Source organism: Leopardus geoffroyi, chromosome B1 (genome assembly GCF_018350155.1).
Source record: "Leopardus geoffroyi isolate Oge1 chromosome B1, O.geoffroyi_Oge1_pat1.0, whole genome shotgun sequence".
Classification (NCBI taxonomy): Eukaryota; Metazoa; Chordata; class Mammalia; order Carnivora; family Felidae; genus Leopardus; species Leopardus geoffroyi.
In genome coordinates this window covers 62674159-62701318 of record NC_059327.1, presented here as the reverse complement: position 1 = coordinate 62701318, position 27160 = coordinate 62674159, and the positions used below count along the sequence as shown (strand labels likewise).

The 27160-nt window shown below is 39.9% G+C and overlaps 1 protein-coding gene across 1 annotated transcript in view; it reads left to right on the top strand.

The window, feature by feature from the left end:
* The first annotated feature begins 1279 nt into the window (after positions 1–1279).
* The window catches only part of CPE (carboxypeptidase E), a 119202-nt gene continuing 93321 nt past the window's right edge, over positions 1280–27160 (top strand). The window contains exon 1 of the mRNA XM_045463769.1: positions 1280–1919. Within this exon, the coding sequence (XP_045319725.1) occupies positions 1613–1919 (307 nt within the window). The 5' untranslated portion in view covers positions 1280–1612. The remainder of the gene's footprint in view (positions 1920–27160) is intronic.

The following is a 27160-nucleotide window of genomic DNA, read 5'->3' as shown; positions in this document are numbered from 1 at the left end:
TTGTTGAGAGTGCTGCTATGAACATTGGGGTACAAGTGCCCCTATGCATCAGTACTCCTGTATCCCTTGGATAAATTCCTAGCAGTGCTATTGCTGGGTTATAGGGTAGGTCTATTTTTAATTGTTTGAGGAACCTCCACACTGCTTTCCAGAGCGGCTGCACCAATTTGCATTCCCACAAAGGGTGGGCATTTAAAGCTCTAAATGATTACAGATTTTTTTTTTTAATTTTTTTTTCAACGTTTATTTATTTTTGGGACAGAGAGAGACAGAGCATGAACGGGGGAGGGGCAGAGAGAGAGGGAGACACAGAATCCGAAACAGGCTCCAGGCTCTGAGCCATCAGCCCAGAGCCCGACGCGGGGCTCGAACTCACGGACCGTGAGATCGTGACCTGGCTGAAGTCGGACGCTTAACCGACTGCGCCACCCAGGCGCCCCTAAATGATTACAGATTTTTTACAATAACTTTAGGAGGGTTCCAGAGACATTATTTCTCAGGATCAGAGTTTTCTTTCTTATAACAGAATTTCATCTTTTCATTTTTAAATGTTTTCTTGGAAAAGATTCTCCAGCCCCAGTCAAGCATTCAGATGACAGCAGTCCCACCCAACATGCTGGTTACAATCTAGTAAGAAACTCTGAGCCAAAACTACCCAAATAAACTGCTCCTGAAAGATCTAATCTTAATGCCAAACTACATCCATTGTCCCCAGCGTTACACTTTGTTTTCCAGAGGGGCGTTACAGATGGATGTTGGCACAGGAACTGCCAAATGACAGCCTCTGTTTGTTTTTTCCTGAAAGAATCCAGAAATGTGCGTTTAACGCAAGTGAAGACAGTATTTACAAGATGATAGAATGCATTTTTATTCTCTTAAGCCTCTAAATCAAAGTGTACAATGTTCTGTTCTCCAGCAAGACCTTGCAATAAATGAAAATCCAACTCTTGGGTTTGTGTTTGGACTATCAATACAGTCATTAGAGATCCATCAGAGGGACAAGGTAACTGGCTGACAATACTTCCTCTTTCTTTCTTTCTTTCTTTCTTTCTTTCTTTCTTTCTTTCTTTCTTTCTTTCTTTCTTTTTCTGGAATATTCTCTAATTATCAGTGCATCAAGATGGAAACCCTGGTCTTAGAACAGATGTTACTTTAAAAGCCTCCACCAGCAACCCAAGGGTACTTTTCCGGTGCCGTGGGTCTCTCAATGACATCAACGTTCGCAGACCCAGCCCTGAGCTGTCACTTCACCTGCGTCGTCCCCTGCGCCATTCCGCGTTTGACGTGGTTCCGAGCCAAGCACGCCAGCAGCCCTCCCCGACCACTACCGAATCCCGCTCGCGGGCGCCGGCCCCCTCCTCGCAGTGGTTTCTCCTGCTGCTCCCCTGGGCTCGGCGGCCGGTAGTGCGGCCCGGAGCCGCCGCTTCGCCCTTCCCCTGTGGGTAGCCCCAGCGCGCAGCGCGCACTCGGTGGCCCCGGGAAGGTGAGGCGGGCGGAGGCTGCTGCGGAACTTGGCGCCCCCAGCAGCGCCGGCCGGCAGAGTCGCCGAGCGCAGACAAAAGAGGCCGCGGGCGCAGCGAGGCACGGGCGGCGGCGGCGGCGGCGCGGGGCGATGGCCGCGAGAGGAGGCCGGGCGCTGCTGGCGCTGTGCGGGGCACTGGCCGCCTGCGGGTGGCTGCTGGGCGCCCAAGCCCAGGAGCCCGGGGCGCCCGCGGCGGGCATGAGGCGGCGCCGGCGGCTGCAGCAGGAGGACGGCATCTCCTTCGAGTACCACCGTTACCCCGAGCTGCGCGAGGCGCTGGTGTCGGTGTGGCTGCAGTGCACCGCCATCAGCAGGATCTACACGGTGGGGCGCAGCTTCGAGGGCCGGGAGCTCCTGGTCATCGAGCTGTCCGACAACCCCGGTGTCCATGAGCCTGGTAAGGGCGCTGCACCCTGCCGTCTCTGGGGGGCGTCTCGGAGGGCCGCAGAGGGGTGGACTGGTGGCGGTGGGGGAAGGTGGGGCCCGGGTGCCCTTTGGGAAAGGGCGGCTGGGGTGGAAGGTGAGGAGTGCAGGGAGGGATGGTGACGGAGATGAACCTGACCTGGAGCGTTGCGGGTCGCCGGGTCCCCCGTCCCTGCGGTCCTTCCTGCCCCCCACCCCCGTCCCCAGCCTCGAGCCCACCCCAGCCCTTAGCTCGCCCTTTGGTGAACATGGGCCAGAGAGGCTGGCGGTGTGGAGGTGGGAGCGCGGAGCAGGCGAATCTGCGCGCGAGCAAAACGCGGTGTTCACTTGGCCGAATCAACGACCCGGGAGAATAATTGAGAGTCCCCAGCGAGGACATCAGTCCTCCTTGCAGACAAGAGTAGAGAGACGAGGTGCAAAAGTCAGGGACTTAGAGGAAACGAGGAAGAGCCGTTTATCATTCGTTTCCTGATTTGCAGAGGACCAGCTTACTGGGTCCTGCGGGCTCTGCATACCCATCCCTACCTGTGTGTGTGTGTGTGTGTGTGTGTGTGTGTGTGTGTGTGTGTGTGTTAGGTATGCGCGCCGCTGGGGTGCTCTCGGGGTGTTAAAGATAGCGGCAACACGGCGGGGGGGGGGGTGGTGGTGGCGGGGGGTGTGCAGACACGCAGGTCTTCCTCCCAGGGTGCGAAAGTGACCTCTGACAGACGTTTCCATTTTGAAACCGCAGAAGGCCTAAGGAAAAAGGAATACCCCATTTCCCCTGCTTTAGCCAGTTGACACGAATAGTTTGTGACCAGGTTTTTATTTCAGCTGATGTTCCCATAAGGAACATTCCCATAAGGCGTTCTTAAGCACCTTCTATCTAAATATGTTAAGCACGTTTTATTTACGTTAAATAGGATTCATTTAGTATCAATAAAGGGATTTAAAAAATGTTCTTGGGGCCCTTTTCAATATGCTTCTGCTCTTTGGAAATGATGTAACTCTTAGAGTGATATAAGGCCTTGTCTTCTGATAGTAAAGATACTGTTAAAATAATCTGGCCTACTAATATCATCATGGGATGCTTGTTTGTTTGTTTGTTTGTTTTATGACAAAGAAACCTAGAAAATAGGCTAAAAATTCTCAGTGTAGGGCCAGGATAGTTTTATAATGATATTTAAGAATCAAATTGAAAAAAGATGAAAGTTAAGTGACTAATAGGGACACTTGGATCTTCAAATGCAGAGTGTATGGGTTGATCCATAGTAAATCTTCAAACAGGAAACATTTCTTACCTTCAGCTAATATAAGAGGAAAGGTTTGTATAAATTTGCTGTCAAAACCCTAAAATGAAATCCTAGAAAACATTTTATGTAGTAAGGTCTAGTAGGACTCAGCGTGTAGACTTAGAAAGTTTGAAGATTAGTTTCTTACTTACTATTATCTGAAAATAAAGGAACATTTGAAATGTGATGACTCCTTTTCGGTTATTTCCAATAACCAAAGTCCAGGTACCTCAAATAACCAAAATTTCCAATAACCAAAGCCATGATATCCCAGGCACAGATAAAGCTAATCTAAATATTTGTGTCTCCTGTTGCCTGCTTACTAAGAACCTTTTGTTATTCTGCTTTTAGAGACTGTTCCTCAGAATTTGTTACATTGTTTCTTCAAGATTATATGAAAGCTAATGTTAACATTTTTGTTGTCTTGTTTCAAGTTTAGAAATAAAATTCTTAAAAAAAATTTTTTTTCATGTTTATTTATTTTTGAGAATAAGAGAGAGAGCACAAGTTGGGGAGGGGCAGAGAGAGGGAGACACAGAATCTGAAGCAGGCTCCAGGCTCTGAGCTGTCAGCACAGAACCCGATGCGGGGCTGGAGCCCACGGACCGTGAGATCATGACTTGAGCCGAAGTCAGATGTTTAACCGACTGAGCCACACAGGCGCCCCTAGAAATAATATTCTAAAGTGATATTACTCTTAGAATGCAATGTGCTTTTGAAGATGAAAACAGTAATTTTTTTACTTTAATACCTGGAACGTATAGACTTTCAAGATTTGCGAATTTTTCTTTTAGATTGCAAACTCTATAAGCGGAAGGGAGGGGGTTGGTGGATGAGGGGGACTATGCCTCCAACACCTAGCCTGAGTCTGGCACACAACAGGCACTCAATATGTATTATGGAAAAAATGAAATCAGTCATTAGTTGAATAACACAGTGTTTTAAAATAAAATGTTTTATTCCTCATAAAGACAACAACAAAAAAACAAGCAAACCCATTTTACAAAAGTGAACTCAAATGTTTTACATTATGTGCTTTATAGTTCCTTGTTAAATGAAGGGAACTTTAAGTTCATGGTATTACTTAATAACGAAATACAAATGTCTATCCGTTGTGCTTTTATTTGTTTTTATTTTATTATGATTTTTAATTAGGCTCCACACCTGATGTGGGGCTCAAACTCACCATCCCAAGATCAAGAGTCTAATGCCCCACCGATTGAGCCAGCCAGGTGCCCCATCCATTGTATTTTTAAAGGTAGAAATGACCTATTATGACCCAACACTAAAAAAACCACAGGGGTAATTTCTCCCTCTACCACTTATAAGAGGAAATAAGTAGGTTAGAAATTTTCAGTGAACTAGTGTTAAAAAACAAAATTTAACAGTAAATTTTAAAGATCTTATCGGCTTTATTCACCGATTCATGAATGGGGTAGCATCCAATCTAGCAGATAGAAAGGAGCTCCAAGGAGTTGTGCAAAATGAGCACATTTTATGCAAAATAAGCAGTAGGGAGCGGGAAGAAAGAAGTTAGGCAAAAAAGCAGATTGATTATTGTAAGGTTACTTTCCTTTAGGGGATGGTAGGGATCTATCAGGCAGAATCCCTAACTAGTGCTGATCACTAGTTTTGATTGACTAGTGATTCCTGATTGGCTGGTTTAAGATTTTATTTCTGGAACAGATAAAACTGTAATTAAGTTAAGTCTTGGTTTGGTGATGTGGGGCTTAGCATAAATGACTCCACTTTGGGCCTGTTGTCTTATTTCTAAAACTAGTAAACAGAGAGATCTGATTAATACATAAGTTTAATATGGGGCACCTGGGTGGCTCAGTTGGTTAAGCGTCCGACTCTTGGTTTCAGCTCAGGTCATGATCTCACGGTTCGTGATATCGAGACCCACGTCAGGCTCTGTGCTGTCAGGCTTGGGGCCTTCTTGGGGTTCTCTCTCTCCCTCTCTCTGCCCCTCCCCTACTCCTGCTCTCGTGTTTGCAGTCTCTCTCTCTCTCTCTCAAAATAAATAAATAAACTGAAGTTTGACAGTACTTGTATGAATAACTTCTTAGGGAGTTGGAGAATATCCACCTTTCTCAAATGGTTTTCAAATTCTTTTTAGAGTAAAATATTTTAAGAAATGAAAAAGAAATATGCACACTTATTCTGAGGTAGAAATGGATGCATTCAATGCTTTTTTGTTGTTGGTTTTTGTTTTTGTTTTTGTTTTTTTGAGCACCCCACACTGTAAGTGGGCCAAGTTCTTTTTTTTTTTTTAATTTAATTAATTATTTTTTTTTTTACATTTTCATCCAAGTTAGTTAGCGTATAGTGCAACAGTGATTTTGGGAGTAGATTCCTTAATGCCCCTTACCGATTTAGCCCATCCCCCCTCCCGCAACCCCTCCAGTAGCCCTGTTTGTTCTCCATATTTAAGAGTCTCTTATGTTTTGTCCGCCTCCCTGTTTTTAAATTGTTTTTTGCTTCCCTTCCCTTATGTTCATCTGTTTTGTATCTTAAAGTCCTTGTATGAGTGAAGTCATATGATATTTGTCTTTCTCTGACTGACTAATTTTGCTTAGCCTAATATCTTTTAGTTCCATCCACGTAGTTGTAAATGGCAAGATTTCATTCTTTTTGATTGCTAAGTGGGCCAAGTTCTATGGGCTCCGCAGTGATACCCAAGCTACTCCCTGTGCTCTGGGGAGTTGAGAATTAGGAACTGGAAGAACAGTGTGGGAGGACTGGGTAAAGGAAGATTGGGAACATTAAGTTACTGAAGATTGGAGGGTAAGAAATGTGCAGTTGATGTATGTTTTAACAGAGTCCTGTGCATCTAAGGTCAATGTCTTAACTATTTTCACCTTGTAAGGGTCTTTTTTGTTTGTTTGAAATAATATTTCTTTCCTTTTTTTTTTAACTTTAAAAAAAAATTTTTTTTAATGTTTATTTTTGAGACAGAGAAAGACAGAGCATGAATGGGTCAGAGAGAGAGGGAGACACAGAATCGGAAGCAGGCTCCAGGCTCTGAGCCATCAGCCCAGAGCCTGATGCGGGGCTCGAACTCACGGACGGCAAGATTGTGACCTGAGCTGAAGTCGGACGCTTAACCGACTGAGCCACCCAGGCGCCCCTTTTTTAAACTTTTTAATGTTTATTTATTTTTGAGAGAGAGAGAGAGGGAGAGAGACAGAGCATGAGTGGGGGAGGGGCAGAGTGAGAGGGAGACACAGAATCCAAAGAAAGCTCCAGGCTCTGAGCTGTCAGCACAGAGCCTGCTGCAGGCTCGAACTCACAAACTGCAAGATCATGACCTGAGGTGAGTCGGATGCTTAACTGACTGAGCCGCCCAGGCACCCCTGAAATAATATTTCTGATTAAGCTAGCAGGAGATAATATTGGGGTTAACAAATTCATTTACTTGATTAGGACTTTGATCAACTTGCCAATATTCATTTTACCTTCCAGTAAGAGAGAAGTGTCACGTTTGTTAGTTTCCTAATCAAAATTGTAGCAAATAAACTTTAAACTTAAAAAAAATGAACTTTAGAAAAATGTAGCAAATGACTAAGGATTTAGTTATTATAATAGAAGAGCTCTCCCAAAACAAAACAACATCTACAGTACACATAAAGCTTTCCCTGTGGTAGAACTGGCAAGTAAGAGGTTTACTTGGTTAGATTAGCAGGTTATGGATGGAAGGTGTTGGTTGACATCATCAACCGTCTTTCTGAGCAGAAAGAAGTGACCATCATACTTGCTTGGTACTAGGCTGTGGGCTGAGCTCTAACTTCTCTACTGAAAATGATTCATTCTCTCAGATATTCTGCATTTGAATTCATCAAAAGGGAAAGAAAGTTCCATTTTGAATTGATCAGCAAGGAATACCCATATCTATTCTGTCGCGGCACCAGAGGAATCAACTTGATTCTCGACTGGTTGAATGTTGGGTCTTAGTTATTATTTTGTATCACTTGGAGACCCACAAAACTGTATCGGAGGAGGGTTGTGGGTATCAGCCATCCTCAGTTAGAAGAACCACAAGTAGTCCTGGAACCAGTTTCATCTCCTCACACTTTGTGAGTCTGGACCCCAGATGCAGGACTAGAATGAGGGCTGGGTTAAGAGTGAGTGCGTCCTCCAACTGGGCTCTTGGCTGATCCTAGATTCTTAGATGTGTTCCCTTCCATACGATACCTTCCAGGACTTGTCATTCCTTATTTTTCTTCCTGTTTGCTTATATCTTATACTTTTAAAATATTTCTACACCTAGGGACTCATGTGCTCAAACCCAAACATATTCTCTCCTAAGCATGCATATCTATCATCGCAATGCTCATAAAAGAAACCTATAGTATTAATTTATGTCTATGCAATGAATCTTTATTCCCACACCACTCCTCCCAGAGTTGAACTGGAGTTTAGATTAGTGTATTTGAAGAAATAAACTAATATGAAGAAGAAGACATGAATTCTTTTACATGTAGTTTAAGATGGCTCTTGGGAAGTAAATCTGATTTATAGCTAAAATGCTATCTTAGAAACATTCTTTGGAGCATAGATTTTTCTCTCTCAAAGGCTGGAATGATTATTTTGGACCTATTCCTTCCAAAATCTGTTAAAATTGAAAGTGTACGAATGCCAGTATTCATTTGCCAAATATTGTGATGGAACATTTAATGTTGGCAAAATTTCTGTCCAAATTAAAAACAAAGTGGGGATTTTGATTATTTCGTATGGCCTTTTTCATACCAAGTTAGTATGTTATGTATTCATGGGAAGTGATTACAACTGAATAACACCTTATAGTTAGTGAACATAGAGGTTAGATTCTGGAGAAGGATCTAGATGTGCACCACATATGGTCAAGAGTTATTTTTAGACCTGAGTCATTGCAGCTCTTGCCAGAAATTGTGTATTTGATTGACGTGTGATTGGCTTATGGAAGCGAGGAAATGGGACTGGCCCCTAACATTATATCCTGTGCTCAGTACCAGTTTTTTATGGAAACTGATTTGAGAGATGGCAAAGGAATCACCTCCCAGCATCCCTTATTGGCATACCCTAGGGGTGAAATCCCCACATTTGCAGTTACTTCCTTTGGGAATGATATTTGTGACAAATACAAAAATAGCCCCCATAAAGGGTTACACATAACCTAGCTTTCCCCCAAGTATATTCAATGGAACATTTGTTCAGCTTGGCTTGAGAAATATTAGGTGAACAAAAATAAATAGGCTTGTATATTGCAAGCCTTATCAGAGCCCTTAAATAAGCTAGCCTATATTTCAAATCTCCAAGTTAGATGTATACTATACAGTATTTTCCAATATTTTTTCCCCAAGGGCTCTCCTCCCCCAACCCTCCCTTTTTTTTTCCAAGGAACTCATCTTGGAACTAGTATTGCACAGAAGCATTAGTACATTATCATTCATTAACATATTATGCAGGATTAGTTTGGCAATTCTGTAGCCGAGAGACTCATACAAGGAGTTCCTCAGGGATGGAGAGCATATGTTTTCCTTTTTTATTTTTGCCCATAAACATCTAGCATAGTGATTTGTGTAAAGTCTTTAGATATACTTATTGAATTGAGAAATACGGTTCTGAGGCAATCATAGGACAGATAATTTTGATAAGAAAGGTTAAACTAACAAATGCGTTCTAATTCCTTTACTGGGAAGTAGCATTATGCCTTTTTAAAAAAATTTTTTTTAATGTTTATTTATTTTTGAGAGAGAGAGAGAGACAGAGTGTGAGTGGGCGAGGTGTAGAGCGAGAGGGAAACGCAGAATCTGAAGCAGGTTCCAGGCTCAGAGCTGTGAGCACAGAGCCTGATGCGAGGCTCGAACTCATGAGCTGTGAGATCTGAGCTGAGTCGGACGCCCAACTGACTGAGCCACCCGGGCGCCTCAGTAGCTTTGTGCTTTCAATTTCTGTTTACCTGTTTTTCTTATCTCTAAAACAGGAATACTTAAAAACTCAGACCTCGTAGGGTTGCTGTGAGGCCGAAGCAGTAGAATACATAGCAAATAATTTAGTGAGGTCGCTTGCCTCTAGTTATTGAGAAGACAGGCTAATTTGTTAAAAATCTTCACTTTCAGTCAGTCTGGAAAATGTGCTCCATTGGCTCTGCTCATTTGGAGAAGGCCTTCTTGGCTGTGTTTTCAATGACACCTGACAGATGCTTACCTGTTCTGATGGGTACCGCACAAGGCCAGCTGACAGCCCAGGGGGACTTTTCCCTGCTTGTCACTGTTTCTTGTTCACAAACGTTTGCCTTTTATCGATTTTTCAAATATGAGGCTTTTCTGCTTTTCTTCAGTTTAACATCTTCTTTTGCTTCATTCAGTAAGAACAGTGAAAGTGTTCATCGTTATTTGCGAATGTCTTTATGCTTGTTCCTTCAGGTAGCTAAATAAATCCAGGACAATCCCGGGATTTACTTTGGCAAACTAACTTGTTTTTCCAAAAAGTTTATAATGAAACTGTTTAGGTCCTGAATACTTTATTCTTTTACAGACTCAGTGTGAGTGAAAGCTCTTTGAAACCTCCTTTCTCACCCCTCCCTCATTTTTTTACTCTCAGTGGGGTCCATTCTTTGTTTTCCATAGTTCTTTGAATAGCTGTACCATAAAGGTTTATAGTACACACATTGATGTCAGGAGGGTTTTGTTCAAATTTTGTCTCTTCCTATTTTTTTTTTCCATCTCTTCTTAGTTTTAATTAGTTGCTCTTGGGTGAATTACTTCTCTTCAAGTCTGAAATTCATCACCTATGAGATGACAATAATCTGATGTTTAAATGAAATAGTAAATATAAATTCCTCAGTCTGTTATTACCTCTATTATGGTATTTTCCAATGTTGGTCTGTGTTCCCCTAGTGGACTGTGAGCTTTTTGTGGGCAGGGATTGTATTTATCCTAAATGTTTACTACTGTGTGTAAGACATAGTGGCCACTCAGAGAATGGTTGTGGAATAAATGAAATTTCTCAGACAGACAAAAATGGTGCATCACAAAACGAAGCTGTATTGAAGGTCAGTGTTGATTTCATGCATGCTAGCATACCAGAAGTGTGACAACAAGAAGGGGTAGAACTGGGATTTTTCTGATGTATACACTGATGCTTTGTTGTGATGCATCCAGTTTTGCTTAATGGAGAATCCACCACCTGTACGTTTCAGTAATGGCTTGCTGTGTTTGTTGTCTGCTATAACTAGACTCCTCCCCTTGAGACATTGTAGAAAAATCAGGTGGCTTCTTAAGCATTAAATAAAAGTTCTAGAGATAATCAGTAAAAATTTACTTAGTAAAATTTTTGACCTTTAAAAAATCTGCATGAGCCTTTGGTGTTGTGTACTCTTTAAAAAAAAAAATTAAGTTTATTTATTTTGAGAGAGAGAGAGAGAGAGAGAGTGCACAGGCGGGGTAGGGACAAGAGAGAGAGGAGAGAGAGAGAATCCCAAGCAGGCTCTGCACTGTCAGTGGGGCTTGAACTCAGAACTGTGAAATCATGACCTGAGCTGAAACCAAGAGTTGGATGTTTAACTGACTGAGGCACTCAGGCTTCCCTAAAACTGTATGCTCTTTTGAACATAGAAAGCACACTACCCAGGTTTTAATCATCCCTTCCTTCATGAGATGGCACTCAAATCATGCCTTTGAAAATGCCACAGAAAAGGAGGTTTATCTGAAAGCCAGCTGATGGGTCGAATGAGCTCAAATTTGAAATACGTTTAAATTTGCTCTTTCCTTCCCTTGTTAATTACTGTAATTGCTGCCAGTCCATTCCTCTGCGAATGTTTCTCTTTCTTTCAAAGTTCAGGCTATGGTGTTTTGTAGGCAATCCAGCAGCCAGCTCTTTCTAATAAAATGTGGCTTCAGAAGAGAACCTGTCTGTATTACCAGAGCCTTTTATTATTTTCAAATGATCGCCTACATCTTTAACTGTCCTCAAATAGTGATCCTTAATGGATAAGGTGGCTCATGTAGAGAATTACAGAGTTGATTCTTAAAGAAGAAATGAATGAATTATAATAAAACTCAGAAATAATTTTCTACTGCCAATAAATACCTTGTGTTCTTTTTATATAGAAATCTGTTTACTCTAAAGTCACTGCTGAGCATCATAGTTCTATAATAATAATAATAATAATAATAATAATAATAATAAAACAATAATAATACCTCTCATTTTTAAGACATTTGCTTCCAAAGACAGATTATTTAAAAAATGGATACAGATCACTCATTTCAAAAATGAGACTAAATATCTTTAACTTAAATCCTGGTTCCTAAAAAAATCCCTTGTTGTGGTTTTGTGTGTTGGGTAATTGGGAAAAACAACAATGATCTCACATATTTGCATTTGCAGGCAACGACTCACATGTTCACATCCCAGAGCGATGCTGTCTGATTGGACCTACCCCATTTCTCTTATTACATGGCTTAAATTATTCAACACCAGAAAATATTCTCTTTACCACATAGCTGCTATTCACTGCCATTGTGCAATTACTTTCTCCCAAGGAATATTTTGTTTCTAGAGCTCATTTCAACAACTTGCACAAATCATGAGCTTCACCATGAGTTCAGAGTAGGAAAACCTCGATATAAATATTGGGCTGTCACCTCCCTGACCAATATTCTGAAACTACCCCCCCTCCTTTTTTTTTCTTTTTCTAGTCAAGGGATAGTTTTAAAAATGGCCTTTTCTCATAACCATTATAAAAAATTGCTATGTAACATCTCAAGGTAAAGGCATCTTTCCAAGATGAAAAGAAAATGTAGGCTTTTGTCAGTGTAGCTAATACCATTCATTTAATTTAGAGAACTTTTACTGAATCCCCATTGAATCCCCACAATAAAATGCTATTTTATTTTCTCTGCTAGTCACCCCTTCAGGCAATGCCTTTGCATATCATGAAATGAGTTATTTAGTTTCTTGACTTGCATTTACTCTTTAACACACATTGAGCTTAATTTACATGCTGTGTCACTAGTGGTCACATTACTTTATTCTGTAAAATGTGTGCTGCATATAAATATAAGGGTCAAAGGGTTCCCTATTCTATTCTTGCTGGATCACTCGTAAAAACAGTATCTGGAGGGGAAACTACTGGAAATGTTAGACATTTGCAAAACAAAATGTCTTCTGTCCTTTTGTGTTTTGAAGGTGCAGTGTTGGACATCTGTTTTAAAGTACAAACAGTCTTATTGAAATAGTTTAATTTGTCTCAAATTGTGACATTGTTTTTTTTCTTTTTGGAGTTTACTAGAGCAAACCAGTCTCATTCATTGTGGAAACTCAGTCAATCTTAAGCCAGATTCTTCCCATAATCAGCTTTATGGGAATTAAGTTAAGGGACTTTTGGGAACCTGTATTAACTCTACACAGTCAACAGGACCTCTAGAGTGCTCGCACAAAGAGAAACCCAATTGTTAAATGTATTTTCTCAAGAGTCAGATTGAGTCTTTGGAAGATGCTAAAGCAATACAAAATATAGATAGATAATTCTCATGTGAATATTTTATGGATGTGAATGATACTACATAGACAAATAGACTAAAATACTATATAGACATACAGGCTTTGTCTAGATGATGGCAAGATAATCATGAATGGAGAAATCATTTTAAATTATTTGAAATTTCAAATTGGTTTAAGTATTTATATTCATAGATTCCACTTGCATCTCTAAAATAGCCTTCATTTTCCTTGTTTTCACTCCTACTCATAGCTACCATCAGGAATGAAAGACGTTTATCTTTTATCTAAGTGGCTTATTAAGAAAAAAGTCTTGGGGCGCCTGGGTGGCTCAGTCGGTTAAGCTGCCGACTTCGGCTCAGGTCACGATCTCGCGGTCTGTGAGTTCGAGCCCCGCGTCGGGCTCTGTGCTGACAGCTCAGAGCCTGGAGCCTGTTTCAGATTCTGTGTCTCCCTCTCTCTGCCCCTCCCCCGTTCATGCTCTGTCTCTCTCTGTCTCAAAAATAAATAAACGTTAAAAAAAAAAAATTAAAAAAAAAAAAGAAAAAAGTCTTGCGGCACTTGGCTGGCTCAGTCGGTACAGCTTGCAACTCTTGATCTCGGGGTTGTGGGTTTGAGCCCCACGTTGGGTGTAGAGATTACTTAAAATTGAAATCATAGGGGCGCCTGGGTGGCTCAGTTGGTTGAGTGTCCAACTTCGGGTCAGGTCATGATCTCACAGTTCCTGAGATTGAGTCCCACGTCAGGTTCTGTGCTAACAGTGTGGAGCCTGCTTGGGAATCTCTGCCTCTCCCACTCTCCCTCTGCCTCTTCCCAATTGTGCGCTTTCTCTCAAAATAAGTAAATAAACTGGAAAAAAAATTTAAAAAAGTCTTCTCAGAAGCTTTTTTCTTTCAGGAGGGTTTTTTGAGTTATTGTTGCTTTCTCTAAATCTGGTCAGATATTCCACCAGGGTTTTAGATATTTGGTCAGAGTTGCCTTTATTTGCATGAGGATTCCAGCTAGATACCCTCTGAGGTAGGTTTGGAGAACCTAATGGGTTAATGTGGGCCCACATTGTGTTCCCATGCCACCTTTGGCTATTCCTTTCTTCTGTGGCTATTAAAATAGAGTCATCATCGGAATAACGATTGGGAGGCTTTTGTCTGTTTCCTTGGGGTTATAAACACTCAGGGATGTGTACCAGCTCTTTTACTGCCCAGCCTTTATTCAGCGGCTCTCCCTCTCTTTGTAAACAGCCTCCAGTTTGGTCCTCCATGAACTGATTTTCCATACCCGTCACAGGTGAGGAATTGGAGAGTATTTATCTTTATGGGAACTTAAAGATGCAGAAAGAGTCTGCCTATTGTTGAAAAAAAAAAACCCAAAACATTTGAAAGATTTCCTTGTGTTTTTTTTTTTAAGATCTTGTCACAAGTAATCTTAATTAATCCCCTGTAAAAATGCACATAACTTGCTGTTCTTTATGCATTAGAAAAGACTTCATAACCATATTAAGAATAGTTACACTATAAAAAAGACAGGTAACTTGAGGAGGTTATTTTTTAAGACCCTGATATCAAGAGTCCGATGCTCCACTGATGGAGCCTGCCAGGCATCCTTCAAGGGGGTTATTTCTAAGATGTGGCATGGGGCCGGGCGCCATGAGTGGCTCAGTCGGTTAAGCGTCTGACCTCACCTCAGGTCATGATCTCACAGTTTGTGGGTTCGAGCCCCCCATCGGGCTCTGTACTGACAGCTCGGAACCAGGACCCTGCTTCGGATTCTGTCTTCCTCTCTCTCTGCCCCTCCCCTGCTCGCACTCTGTCTCTCTCTGTCTTTCAAAAATAAACATTAAAAAAAAAAAAAAAAGAAGTGTTATAGGGCTGTAGAAAGAACAGTCTGAGTCCTCAGGCACATTTGGGTTAAGTCTATACTGCCTTTGTTTATCAAACAGGGACAGCCTATTATCAGCTACACAAAAAAGCCGAATTTCTTGGCTTCCATGTCCTGAGCATCGTCATTTCATTTATCGCAAAAATCAGAGTTGCAAAATGAAGTTTCAAAACTCTGGTTGTATATTCAGGTACAAGTTAATAATGTAAATCATTGCTTGTGCTGGAGTTTTCCTTTTCTCCAGAGGACTAGGCCTTCTTGCTAATTTCTTAATTGATTTGACAAATATACTATATACTATGTTTAGCATGCAATTGAATACTCTTTCAATATTTGTAAGAGTAGTGTGGCATTGTCAAACAGAGCGATAATGGAAAGAAAGAAAATAGCTTTGAAACAAGATGGAAATTTCTTGGGGCATCTGGGTGGCTCAGTCAGTTAAGTGTCCGACTTCAGCTCAGGTCATCAGCTCACTGTTGGTGGGTTTGAGCCCCTCGTCCGGCTCTGTGCTGACAGCTCGGAGCCTGGAGCCTGCTTCGGATTCTGTGTGTCCCTCTCTCTGCCCCTCCCCTGCTTGTGCTCTCTCTCTCTCTCTCTCTCTCAAAAATAAATAAACATTTAAAAAAATTAAAAAAACATTGAAAATAAAGAAGCAAGATGGAAATTACTAAATTATTTTAAGAGCCAAGGAAGTATGAAGTCAAATTAGTGGTATAATCCCCTGGGAGGGAATTGCCAACTCCAATTTGTCTTGAAAATCAGATGAAGAGAGGGCATAAACCTAGGGAGGTGGGTAGGTCACCATCGCTGTCTTAAGTTTTGCAGTTCATGAGGTAGAAATTGAGCTCAACATGGCAGTCAAGGTGGTGACAAAAATTGCCATTTGACCAGAACTTCAGCCAACTGAGGTGGTAACCCCCGACACTGCCCACATTCCTTTGGGAAGGTAACCCCAAAACTGTGTGGCTCGACGTAGCTGTTTGCTTTTGAGTAAGACTCTTAAACCCTAAAGAGATTTAGAAATAATTTATATATTATTGGGATTTCAAGGACTTTTAAAACTTAAAATGTTTAATACAATTTGGTAGATTCCATTGTCGAAAGATTAATCTTATAATTCCAATAGGAAAGTGTGTTAATTATGATTTTTAAGATGAAACTTTAACAAGTTTGTAAACTGTATTAGAACATTAAGAGAACTTAAGAATCACCATGTATGGAGTAGGATGTGGAAGAAATGGGTGAGCTGTTTTTGTTTTGTTTTGTTTTGTTTAAATAAAATTAAAATAAAGAATGATCATGTACATTTAATATTAAATTTACCATATTATTTAAGAAGGAATGTTTGTCAATCAGTCAAAGAAAGTACTTTTTTTTTTTTTAAATTTTTTTAACGTTTATTTATTTTTGAGACAGAGAGAGACAGAGCATGAACAGGGGAGGGGCAGAGAGAGAGGGGGACACAGAATCCGAAACAGGCTCCAGGCTCTGAGCCATCAGCCCAGAGCCTGACGCGGGGCTCGAACTCACAGACCGCGAGATCGTGACCTGGCTGAAGTCGGACGCTTAACCGACTGCGCCACCCAGGCGCCCCAAAGAAAGTACTTAAAAAGGAAATTGAACGTATTAAATTTAGTTTTACAGTTTGAAATATTTAAGATAATTTAATTCAGTGAGCAAATTTCCCTTGAAGGTAAGATTATAGAATCTGCTAGATTTGTAAATACATCCATATGATTTATCAACTGAACTTAAATGCTTAAGGAATAACTAGGATTTTGAGTTTATAATTTGTAACTCTAATAAGTTCAATCTTGAATTTTAAAAACCAAATTAATTTCTAAATTGTTTCTGTTTGCATAAATCACTCTTTCGGGTGTCAAAAAGCTTGCATTTAGCATTACTTTCTGTATGCAGTGGCTCAGAGCTCAGTAGGGAGATTAAAGTAGGGAGACATCCCTCTCTGAAAGAATTTTTGCTTCCCAATTCAGGAGCTATAGGAGATTTTGGAAGCGTTGTACATTTGCAAAATATCTGATAAAATGCTTCCTTCTGTTTGCTAATGCATGGGAAGGATCCTATAAGCTTCCCTTACATCACCTTTCTCCAGGTTAGAACAACATCTGGGCCTGTGTGTTGCTTAGAAGTCTCCCCAATATACTTACCTGGTGTTTGGTTCATTCCAGTGTTTCACTGTCTACTGTAGTGTCTGGGATTAAGAGTTTCATGTTTTCATACAAGTGAGTGATGCACAATTTTACTGTACCTCTCAAATCCATTTCAGCAACTGATTTTTCTCTCCTCTGGTCACTGTGGACTGAACTGGAGAACCTTCATTAAAAAAGTGCAATAATTTTACTCTCGTGTCTAAATTGGTGGTGTATGTTGGGAATGACTCTAAGCCTTGCACTTGCAGTGAAAACCATGAACTATGTGTCAGTTGTTTTTAATATTTCTGAGACCTTTGTTCCATTATTTTTAGACTTCTAGGTATGCTTTTTACAGTTTATTCAGATTGCTAGATAGATGGTTGTTGGGGTACTTGATACTGTTCTAATAAACATTTCTCCTTCTCTTTTGACTGTATTTCAGTTTGCAAGACAGTATCTTAAAAAATTACATGTAACTTTCAGGAACATTAAGTATTTCTTCCTGAATAGTTTTATCATTGCTGCCATTGTTATTTTAATATCGAAGGTGAACCATTGATCGCTATAATTCAGTGAACTCTGTGTACAGGGAGAGGGAATGAATGAGAATGTGTTTCTTAAATGAATGTACAGAAGGGTGAGACGGGCTGGTATTTCCCCCAAAATTCATAGAATAAAGTTAATGTATTTATGGAGTCTGTAAAGACAGTAGTATAAGCAAAGCATTTATACCTCTGCCAACATTTCCAAGAGGACAAGAAGGCTCTCATTTGTAGACCATACCACATTTTCCATGATGTTCTTAGTTCCCAGACCAAGGTAATAAGAACACTGTATTATCAAAAAAGGCCCTACTTACAACTTGCAGGTATAAATCACCCTAAATGCATAACTAAAAACATTCATTCACTAGGCATTTAGAAATGCCGGAGAGAAGTGCTTTTAACCCAGTTCACATTTGGAAATCCAACTCTGGGTAGTAGAAGTCAGTAAATGATGTGCATCTCTTATTACTGTATATTATTATATTTGTATCTCTAATGAACCTATTTAACAATAATAACAAGGTACTTATAGCTGACATTCTGCAAATTGAAGAGATACTTACAAAAGGGAGCAACAAACAACAGTTTACCAAGTACTTATTATGAAAGTATTGACACAGATTTTGTAAGGGGTTGATAGAGGAATCATGAAGGGAGGGCTTTCAGAAGGAAGGGGGACTTGAACAGGTCTTAAAGTGAATCAAATCTGGAAAGTGGAGGAGAGGAATTCATTCTATGCCAGTATAAGATTATTGTTGTATCTTTTTCTTCACTGTCCCTGTTAGTGGTGATATGTAAGTTCAATAAGTGTTGTGATAATTACTTTTCACTAACATGTGAAATTTTTACCTCATTAAAGAGAATACAGTGTTTAGAATGTTGTCCCTTGGGATAAATTTCCCTCCTCAGGAGGGTAAAACTATTCTGGATGGAGATTATGCTAACATTATATATTATAATGTTATATATATATGTAATATATATGTATATATATATTACATATATATATGTAATATGTAACATATTGTGTACATTATATATAACATTTTATAAATTAAGCATATAAATGATATGGTCATATCAGATATCATAATTATATTAAGCACATAATATATATTATATTGTAATAAGTAACAATTAATTACCGATATTTTTCCACCTCTACGTAGCTATTACTGGAAATTCGCTAAAAGTCTTGGAGAAAAAAGATGTCAAGTAATTTTGATTTTGTTGGACCAAGTTCCTGCAGTTAAATATAGCTCAATTATACTTGACTGTACATTTCAAAAACTGTCCTTAACGACAAAATAAGAGCAACACCAAAAAATGATGTAGTTTGAGTTATTGAAGGAGAATTCAGCCCATAGCTCTTCTCCATGTGTTGGCAGCCATTCCAGAATGTTCATCCAGATGTATTTGCGTAACATTTGAATAATGATCATGTAGTTTGTCAGACGATTTTGGGAGAGAAATTCACTATGTAGAAATATTTAGTATTTAACTAATTTTTCAAATTATAGCTTTTTGATTAGGGTAAAATTATTTTAAATTGTTCCTAATGTTAAGCCCAGTCTTTATTAGTGCTACATAGAATTGTGAAATGGAATCATAGAATTTTTTTTTTCCTATCTGGAAGGAACACTCTCATTTTATAGATGAATAAATTGAACCCCAGAGACAGATTAAACAACCTGCCAAAGCTTATGTAGCCTAGAGGCCTAGAACCCGTTTCCTGATAGACAGTTGGGCATTCTTTTTAGAGCATTTCCCATAGCGATGTGGATACAGAGAGGGGAATAAACATGACTGTTTCTTATGTGGCCGTTGAGGGTCATAAGCTATTTGCATGGACTGAAGTCTGTGAGGGAGTTTACAGGAATGTGACTTGTCCGTGTTTTCAATTCCTTGGATTAGAATTTCCCGCCTCTTGTGCTCTAAATGGGTATGGGTGTGCTGGAGGTGGATGGACAAGGCCAGGCCCGGGGAGGCCGGAGAGGGTGTTAAGTGGCCGGATCAGGAAAGGATTGAAATGAATCACTTCAGCATACTCTAAGTGTATATAGAAAATGTTATTTATTTATTTCTTTTGGCTGTAGTAGCTACTCTCTAGGAAGAAATAAGCTTTTGTTGGAAGATTGTTCTGATGAGCTCTTTTGAGGGCTGGACATTCAACCCTGAAGAATCCGCTAATTTGAATAAAAAGGAGAGGAACATGTTCAGAGACGGTGTGGATGGTCAGAGAGGGAGAGAAAGACTTAATGGCTGATGGCTTACGAAACTTTGGGGAGGACAGAAATGCCGAATGCAGAAGTCAGCAGAATCTCTATCCTCTGTGATGCTTTGTGGAGTGCATTACTTTGGGAGACAAGATGAGGTACTTTATCTTGCTTCAAGATAAACACTGACAAAACCAGAGGTTGTCCAAAGGACACTTACACATACGCTACATTTATGAGAATTTATTAACAAAGGTCAGATATGCACTGCATCACAGCACTTCCTAGAAAACATACAGGCAATTTGGGGGGAATGTAATCCAGACATCTCCCATCTCACTGACCCTTTATAGTGACGTCTTAGATTCCTAAATTATGTATTCCAAATTGGAATCCTAGTCCCAGGAGAAGGTAAACAGTGGGAGAAGACCTTTGTGAGAGTGTTGTGGTTTGTAAGGCCAGCTCAAGGTTTGTGTGCCCTATGCAGAATGAATCATACATTGTGTTGTTGGAAGTCAGGGGTACAGAATAGAAATAACTAATATTGGGTGAAGTGTCTTTTTCAAAAATAGTACTTGTGTTGCCCTGTTCCTATGTCTACATTAAATTTTAACGTAAATAAAGTTACTTGTGCTAAAGAAGAGTACATATTTACTGAGAATTTTTTTCAAACCAACAATCAGGACACAGTTTCTTAAAGAACTTTATTTCTAAGGGCACCCGGGTGGCTCAATTGGTTAAGCATCCAACTTCAGCTCAGGTCATGATCTCACAGTCCGTGAGTTTGAGCCCTGCATCGGGCTCTGGGCTGACAGCTCAGAGCCTGGAGTCTGCTTCAGATTCTGTGTCTCCCTCTCTCTCTGCTCCTCCCCTGCTTGCACTCTGTCTCTCTCTCTCAAAGATAAATAAGCATTAAACAAAAATAACTTTATTTCTATATTTGTGTATGTTTTATAAAACATAATGGTAGAAGAATTATTAATATTATACTGCATATCTAATAAATAGGCTATATCTAAAGGATACAGTTTTGTAGGTACTATACCTCGGAAAAATGCCCCTTAAATTATTGTACAGAAAATAGTGGTATGCATTATTGGAAGACATTAAGAATGTATATGAAATATGTGTGGGTGACTCATTTTTGTTTTGTGTTTTGCCATTTGCGAGACCCTATCAAGATGATTCGATGATAGATTCTGTTGATAATTTACAGGCAGCATTGGGCAAGCAGTAAAAATGCTAGAATCTTCAGGCTGATGTTTGAGTGAGAGGGAGGGTGTGTTCTCATGAGCAGGAAATGGGTTCATAATACAATGAAAAGAGTTGAGATAAGTTTAAGTTAATTCAGGATAAAATAATTTGCCTTCTGGTTATCATATTGTTTCAGGTGAAAGCATTGTGTCTGAATTATTCAGACAATGGCTCTAATTCCCCATTTGCTCTGTGCATGGTCATTTGGGCATCCATGAGGGTGGGAGTCGAGAGGCCAATTGGCGCGAGGTCAGGAAGAAGGGGTGGGGAGACAGTCTTCTGTGTGTTAAGGGTCAGGGAATAATACTGGTAATGATTTGCTTGGGCAGTTTCGTCAGCAGCTACTTCTTTGCCAACTTAATAAAAAAGTGACTTTTTAGGGTCGTTTTCCAGGTTCTCTTATAGCAATGGATTAGAATGAAAAAGAGTGTGGATTACATTTCAGCTTGTTTCTTACTTTCCGTTAAGGATATACTCTGCTTAGAAGCTGAATAGACAACGCAGGATTAAACCTGAAATCACAGATGCTGCATTTTTATGTAGTTCAAAGGTTTTATGTGATATTTCACATAGAAAATTTTACAGGACTCTTGTGAAATTTCTTTTTGTTTTAAGTTTACTTATTTATTTTGAGAGAGAGAGAGGCTTGTGAGAGAGTGCACGTGAGTGGGGTGGGGACAGAGAGAGGACCCATCAGCACAGAGCCCGTCATGGGGCTTGATCTCAGGACCTACGAGATCATGACCTGAGCCGAAATCAAGAGTCAGACACTTAATAGGCTGAGCCACCCAGTCGCCCCTGGAAATTTTTTTCAGAGAATGCTAGCTGGGCACATACAAGGCCTGTCGATGACTGAAGGACTTCAGAAGTAGAATGACCAAAAATACTTATAGTGTTTGTGACAACCCAGTCTTGCGTGTATGGGCCAAAGAGTGGGCTAATTCTAGTATGAAGAAGAGCCATCCCTTGTCGTAAGTAAATAAAAACTAGTAGACTTTTTATCCAGTCAGTTATTCTAAGACCACCGCAACTTTTTTCTCCTCAAAAAAGGACTTCTTTTTTTCCTCATAAAAAGGAGTTACCACTCAAATGTTGCATTCACCCTTTCTTTTTTCCTCCCTTAAAAGGAAAAAGAAAGTGTGTTTGTATTGCGTGTGTTTACATATGTTGAAATTTTAAAGTTAGTTGCGTTATCATGAAAAAAAAAATAAGTTTTAGTTAATCAAATGTGTTCTTTGTGCAATGAGGTTTTTTGTTCTTGGGAGATATATTACATCCCGTTTCTGAATTCGTTTCCTGAGTTATCTTTAACTGGGCTGAGGAATCTATTAGGTTGTGTGCTTGTATCAGACTCATCACGGTTTACGGCCTGGGGTCTTTCTGCTATAGCTTCTACCAGCCTGTCTTTGAGGTAGCTCAAAATGGTATAAATAAGGGAGAGTGAAAGAGCAAACATAAGCAAAATTATCGAAACTTTGTAAAAGGAATAGGAATTGATTTTATGTCTTTGCTCATACTTATATAATGCATAGTATGTGCCAAGCACTGTTCGGAGGCTTAACTCCTCTAATCCTGAACCCCTGTGGGATGGGTACTATTATTATCCCCATTCTACAAATTTGAAAACAGACGCACAGAGAGGCGACATTTAACATCACAGGCTTGTAAGTGGCAAAATCCAGATTAGAATATACATGGATATATAGCTACATTGTTAAATCAATACACAAAATCAGTACATTAAGACACCTGTTTGCTTCATCCATCCCTTTCTTTTCTGCTCAGACCAGTTCCTCTCTTCTTGCCTCTCTCTCCTTTTCTCTTTGGAAAAATTCTCCTTCTTATATGTGATTTGAGCAGGGGTTGCTGCTATGTTCCTAGACATCCTCTCTCCTTGCTTCCAAGGTCTCCTTGCTACCCCACCATCATATCTTGAGTTTACAATGTATTTCCAAACGCTAGGTTGTCTGCATTTTCATCAGGTAAAACGAGGTTATCTGCCCTTGGGCAAATTATCATTTCAACTTAAAAATGGAGTTGAATTAAAAATAAGATTTAACTTATGTAATGTAAGTTATGCAATTTTATTCATATTAGATAGCTTAGAGGCTGGTAATAATACCATTCTGGTCGTTTGTACATTATTTATTTCCTTGATTAATCTCTTTAATCAGATATAATATTAGCAACAGACTCCTAAGAGTATGTACCAGTGAAAATTTTCTAAGACATTTGTCATTATATTTGGGACTTAGCCTACCAGTGTATGCACACACACATACACACACCTTTAAATGGAGCGTGTTTATCTAGGAAATCAAGAGAGTTAGAAACAGTATAGATAAACATTTCAAAATGGAAGGGCAAATGACTCTTCATAGGTGGACCTGATGTGAGATGAGTGAAAAGATCTAGTCAATTACTTTAGCTAAAGTAACCTGATCATCATAGCTTGGAACATACTGGAGTTTTAAGATGGGTGCTCATTTTCACTGGAAGATCCAATATTTTTTTCTGAAGTAGGTGTTGCCATGGTGACAGAATGGCTTAGCCACTGAAGACTAATTTCATTGGTTGAGTGTCTGAAGACTTGCTTGTTGAGTAACATTAATATGTTGCCTCCTGCTGTTTTTTTATTGAGGAGACCATCTGGCATTAAGCCGTATTTAAAGGTACAGTTCTGTTAGACAAAGAATATCGGGTGACGTACGCTGAGGTGTTAAAAATAGGTTTTGCAGGAATTAGTTGTTTTAACTAATCCGTGACTAAGAAATTCTACCTCAAATTACTGCATATTATAGCCAATTTTATTAATTCATCTAGGCTTTGACACTAGGAATTAAAAGCTTTATTTTTGAGCTTGCTTATGTTATACAAATTTATTTGTCTAAATATACACCTTTACATGATCATATTAATCTTGATGTGTCCAAAAATGAATCCACTTGATAAACTGTTCTCTCCCATTGTATCTCCACAAACCATATGGTTAGAGATATATTGTAAAAATAATGATTATTGAAGATGTTCAACATATTGGAACAGGAATAGTTGTCAGTTTTTCTTTTGTGTTTCAGGGTGATAAAAAGAATGGATTTTCAAGTAAGAAGTGAAAAGATGTGAAATGCATGTATTTTCTAAATAAGTATCCATTCTAAATAATAAGTGTCTGTTGTGTATAAAGAGATATACCCAATTTAAAAAAAAAATTTTTTTAATGTTTATTTAGTTTTGAGACAGAGAGAGACAGAGCATGAACGGGGGAGGGTCAGAGAGAGAGGGAGACTCAGAATCGGAAGCAGGCTCCAGGCTCTGAGCTGTCAGCACAGAGCCCGATGCGGGGCTCGAACTTACGGACCGTGAGATCATGACCTGAGCCGAAGTCAGACGCTTAACCAACTGAGCCACCCAGGTGCCCCGAGATATACCCAATTTTTAAGAAGCTTCCAATATGGTAGGAGGGGATAAGGTGCATATATATGATAATCAAAACAGAATATGGCAAGTACTTTAATAGAAATGCAAAGTGAAGTTTGAGATTAAAGAATGGAGGAAGATATATTCAATAAGGATTCCAAGAAGTCTCTGAGGAAGAAGTGGTGCCTGATTGGCCTGGATCTTAGCAAGCTTAGATGAAGAGAGGATTCTAGAAGAAGCAATAACACTCATGTAAATTATAACCCTTTCCCCCCGAATTGTAACCCCAAGCTCTCTAAGAATGGGTTCCAAGGTAATTCATGTTTGGAGAATAACAACAGCATACTTTGTGTCCGGCGCTTACCGCACATGCAAAGGCAGCAAAATCTTAACAGACAGGCTTTAGTCATATTATGATGTCCTTAAGTAGAAAACGTATGGGCTGCTAGTTTAAGAAAAAGGGAATGTGTGCTTTTGACAGGTTTAGTGAGGTGTTGTGGACCAACCACCAGGAGAGAGGTGTGTGGTCATTAGTTTGAAATGAAAACTCTCAGGAGAGAGTTTGAGGACAGAGGAAGAGTTTGGGGAATCATTGGCATGGCTGGTGCAGGTGAAAGTGGTGCTTATGGATGAGACCGCTGAGGGAGAGAGAATAGACCAAGGAAAGGAGGTGTCTCAGGGGAGAGCCTTAGGATTATATTGACATTTTAAAGATTAGAGGTGGTAGATGGAACAGAGAAGTAGTCAGAGAAGTGGAGACAATTGATAAAATTCAGTGCCATAGAAATCATGGGAAGAGGAAGTTTCAAGGGCCGGGGGGCTAGGGCAATGCCAGGTGCTGTTGTGGAAGTTTATGAAACAGAGGTCTCAGTGAAGGTCACTGGCTTCCTGGACCAGCTGGAAGTCACTGTGACATGTCGGGGAGCAGGTTTAGTAGAACCGAGAGGAAAGAGCCAGACCAAGGAATAAGGAGTGAGTGGAGGGTCGTTTCCCCTCAAACATGAACCTTTTCTTATTCATCCATCAAACCAAGCTTCTTGAAAGATTAATCTCTCTCTGCCTCTTCATTGCACTCATTCCAAACTCACAGCAGTGTGGTTTCCATGGCATCACGCTATTGAAACTGTTCTCATGAAGGGCACTCATGATCTCTTCCTAGGGTGACCTTGGGTCCTGGCTTTCACTGGAGCCATAATCTGTGGTCCTCGATCTGTGGTCCTTGAGTATTTGTTAACAGAGCCTCGCTTTGCTCTCAAAACTTCCTGGTTTGGGTGATAAGTTCTGAGTCACCTTGGCTCTCAACTACAACTTCCACTGAACAGTTTTCAGTCTTTGTTATACTTAACCTTATTTATTTATTTTTGCTTTATACAGTTGATCACATTCCTTTATTGTGACTTGTAGCTCCTCTTCTTTGAGTTGTGCTGGGTAAGTCCCCTGGTTCTCCTTTTATCTTCTCAATCTTTTATTTATTTTATTTTTTGAAGTGTATTTATTTATTTTGAGAGAAAGAGAGAGAGAGAGAGAGAGAGGCAGAGAGAGGGAGAGACAGAATCCCAAGCAGGCTCCGCACTGTCAGTGCAGAACCTAATGCACGGCTTGATCCCATGAACCGTGAGATCGTGACCTGAGCCGAGATAAAGAGTCAGACACTTAACTGACTGAGCCACCCAGGTGCCCTTCTTCTCAGTCTTTTTGAGGTATCCTCCTCTGTCTACTCTTTCAGTAGTGGCATTGCCCAGAGTTCTGTTCTTGGTTTCTTCTCTTCTCGTTACACAGCTTCTCTTTGGACAAGCTCCTTCATAGAGATAGGTACAGTTAAGTACAAGCCAATGCCTGCAACACATAGCTCTAGTTTCTCCCCTTTAACTTCAGGTTTGCATATTCATCTACTTCGTCGACACCTTTACTATAAGGGAAACTCAACATACAGGCAAGAATTTGAGCATTGGAATAAGACACACATAGGTTGCCAGCTCTGCCATTTAGTAGTTTAGAGACCTTGAAGAAGATGTTGAATCTCTCTATGGCTCAATTTTCATTCTGTAAGATTAGAAAACCTATCACATTTGAATGGATAAAGAAGATGTGGTATACACACACACACACACACACACACACACACACACACACACAATGGAGTATTACTTAGCCATCAAAAAGAATGAAATCCTGCCATTCGCAACTCTGTGCACGGAACTAGAGGGTATTATGAGGACTTTAAAACACAGAACAGATGAACGCAAGGGAAGGGAAGCAAAAATAACATAAAAACAGAGAGGGGGACAAAACATAAGAGACTCTTAAATATGGAGAACAGAGGGTGACTGGGGGGGGTTGTGGGAGGGGGGATGGGCTAAATGGTAAATCATTGTTGCACTATATGCTAACTTGGATGTAAATTAAAAACAAATAAAATAGAATAAAAAGAAAACCTATCACATAAGGTTTATGTGGGGATAAAATGAGATAGTGCATGTGAAGTGCTTTACATAGTTCATGGCACACAATGTACATTTAATGAATAATAGGGATTGTTTTTATTCCCCAAACCTTGTTCTCCTCCCATATTTCCTGTTTTGATGAGATATGGAATGCCTACTTGAGTGGAGGAGGGCCCATGTTTGGGGGAACATGAAATATTTTTGAAGATTGGTGTGGGATGCTGAAAGCTGGACAGAGGAGTTTAGATATGATGGTGGGTAACAAGGGCTCTTGTGAGCTTTTAAGCATAAGGGCAAATCTATGAAAAGTGGTATGTTTGTAAAATTTGTTATTTTAATGTTAAGCTAGATGTATTAAAAGTAGGGGTGGGGTAGGGGAGGCTGGCCCGGCAACTGTTGAAGTAAGAGTCAGATAATTTGAGGAGGAAAAGATAGGTAAAGAAAGGCGATAAATCTACAGATTATTTTTTTTGTATTAGTTCTTCTTGAGAAGACTATAACTTCATTTTCATCTGCAAGATATATTTAATAAAGATTTAGTAATTTTTTATAGACCA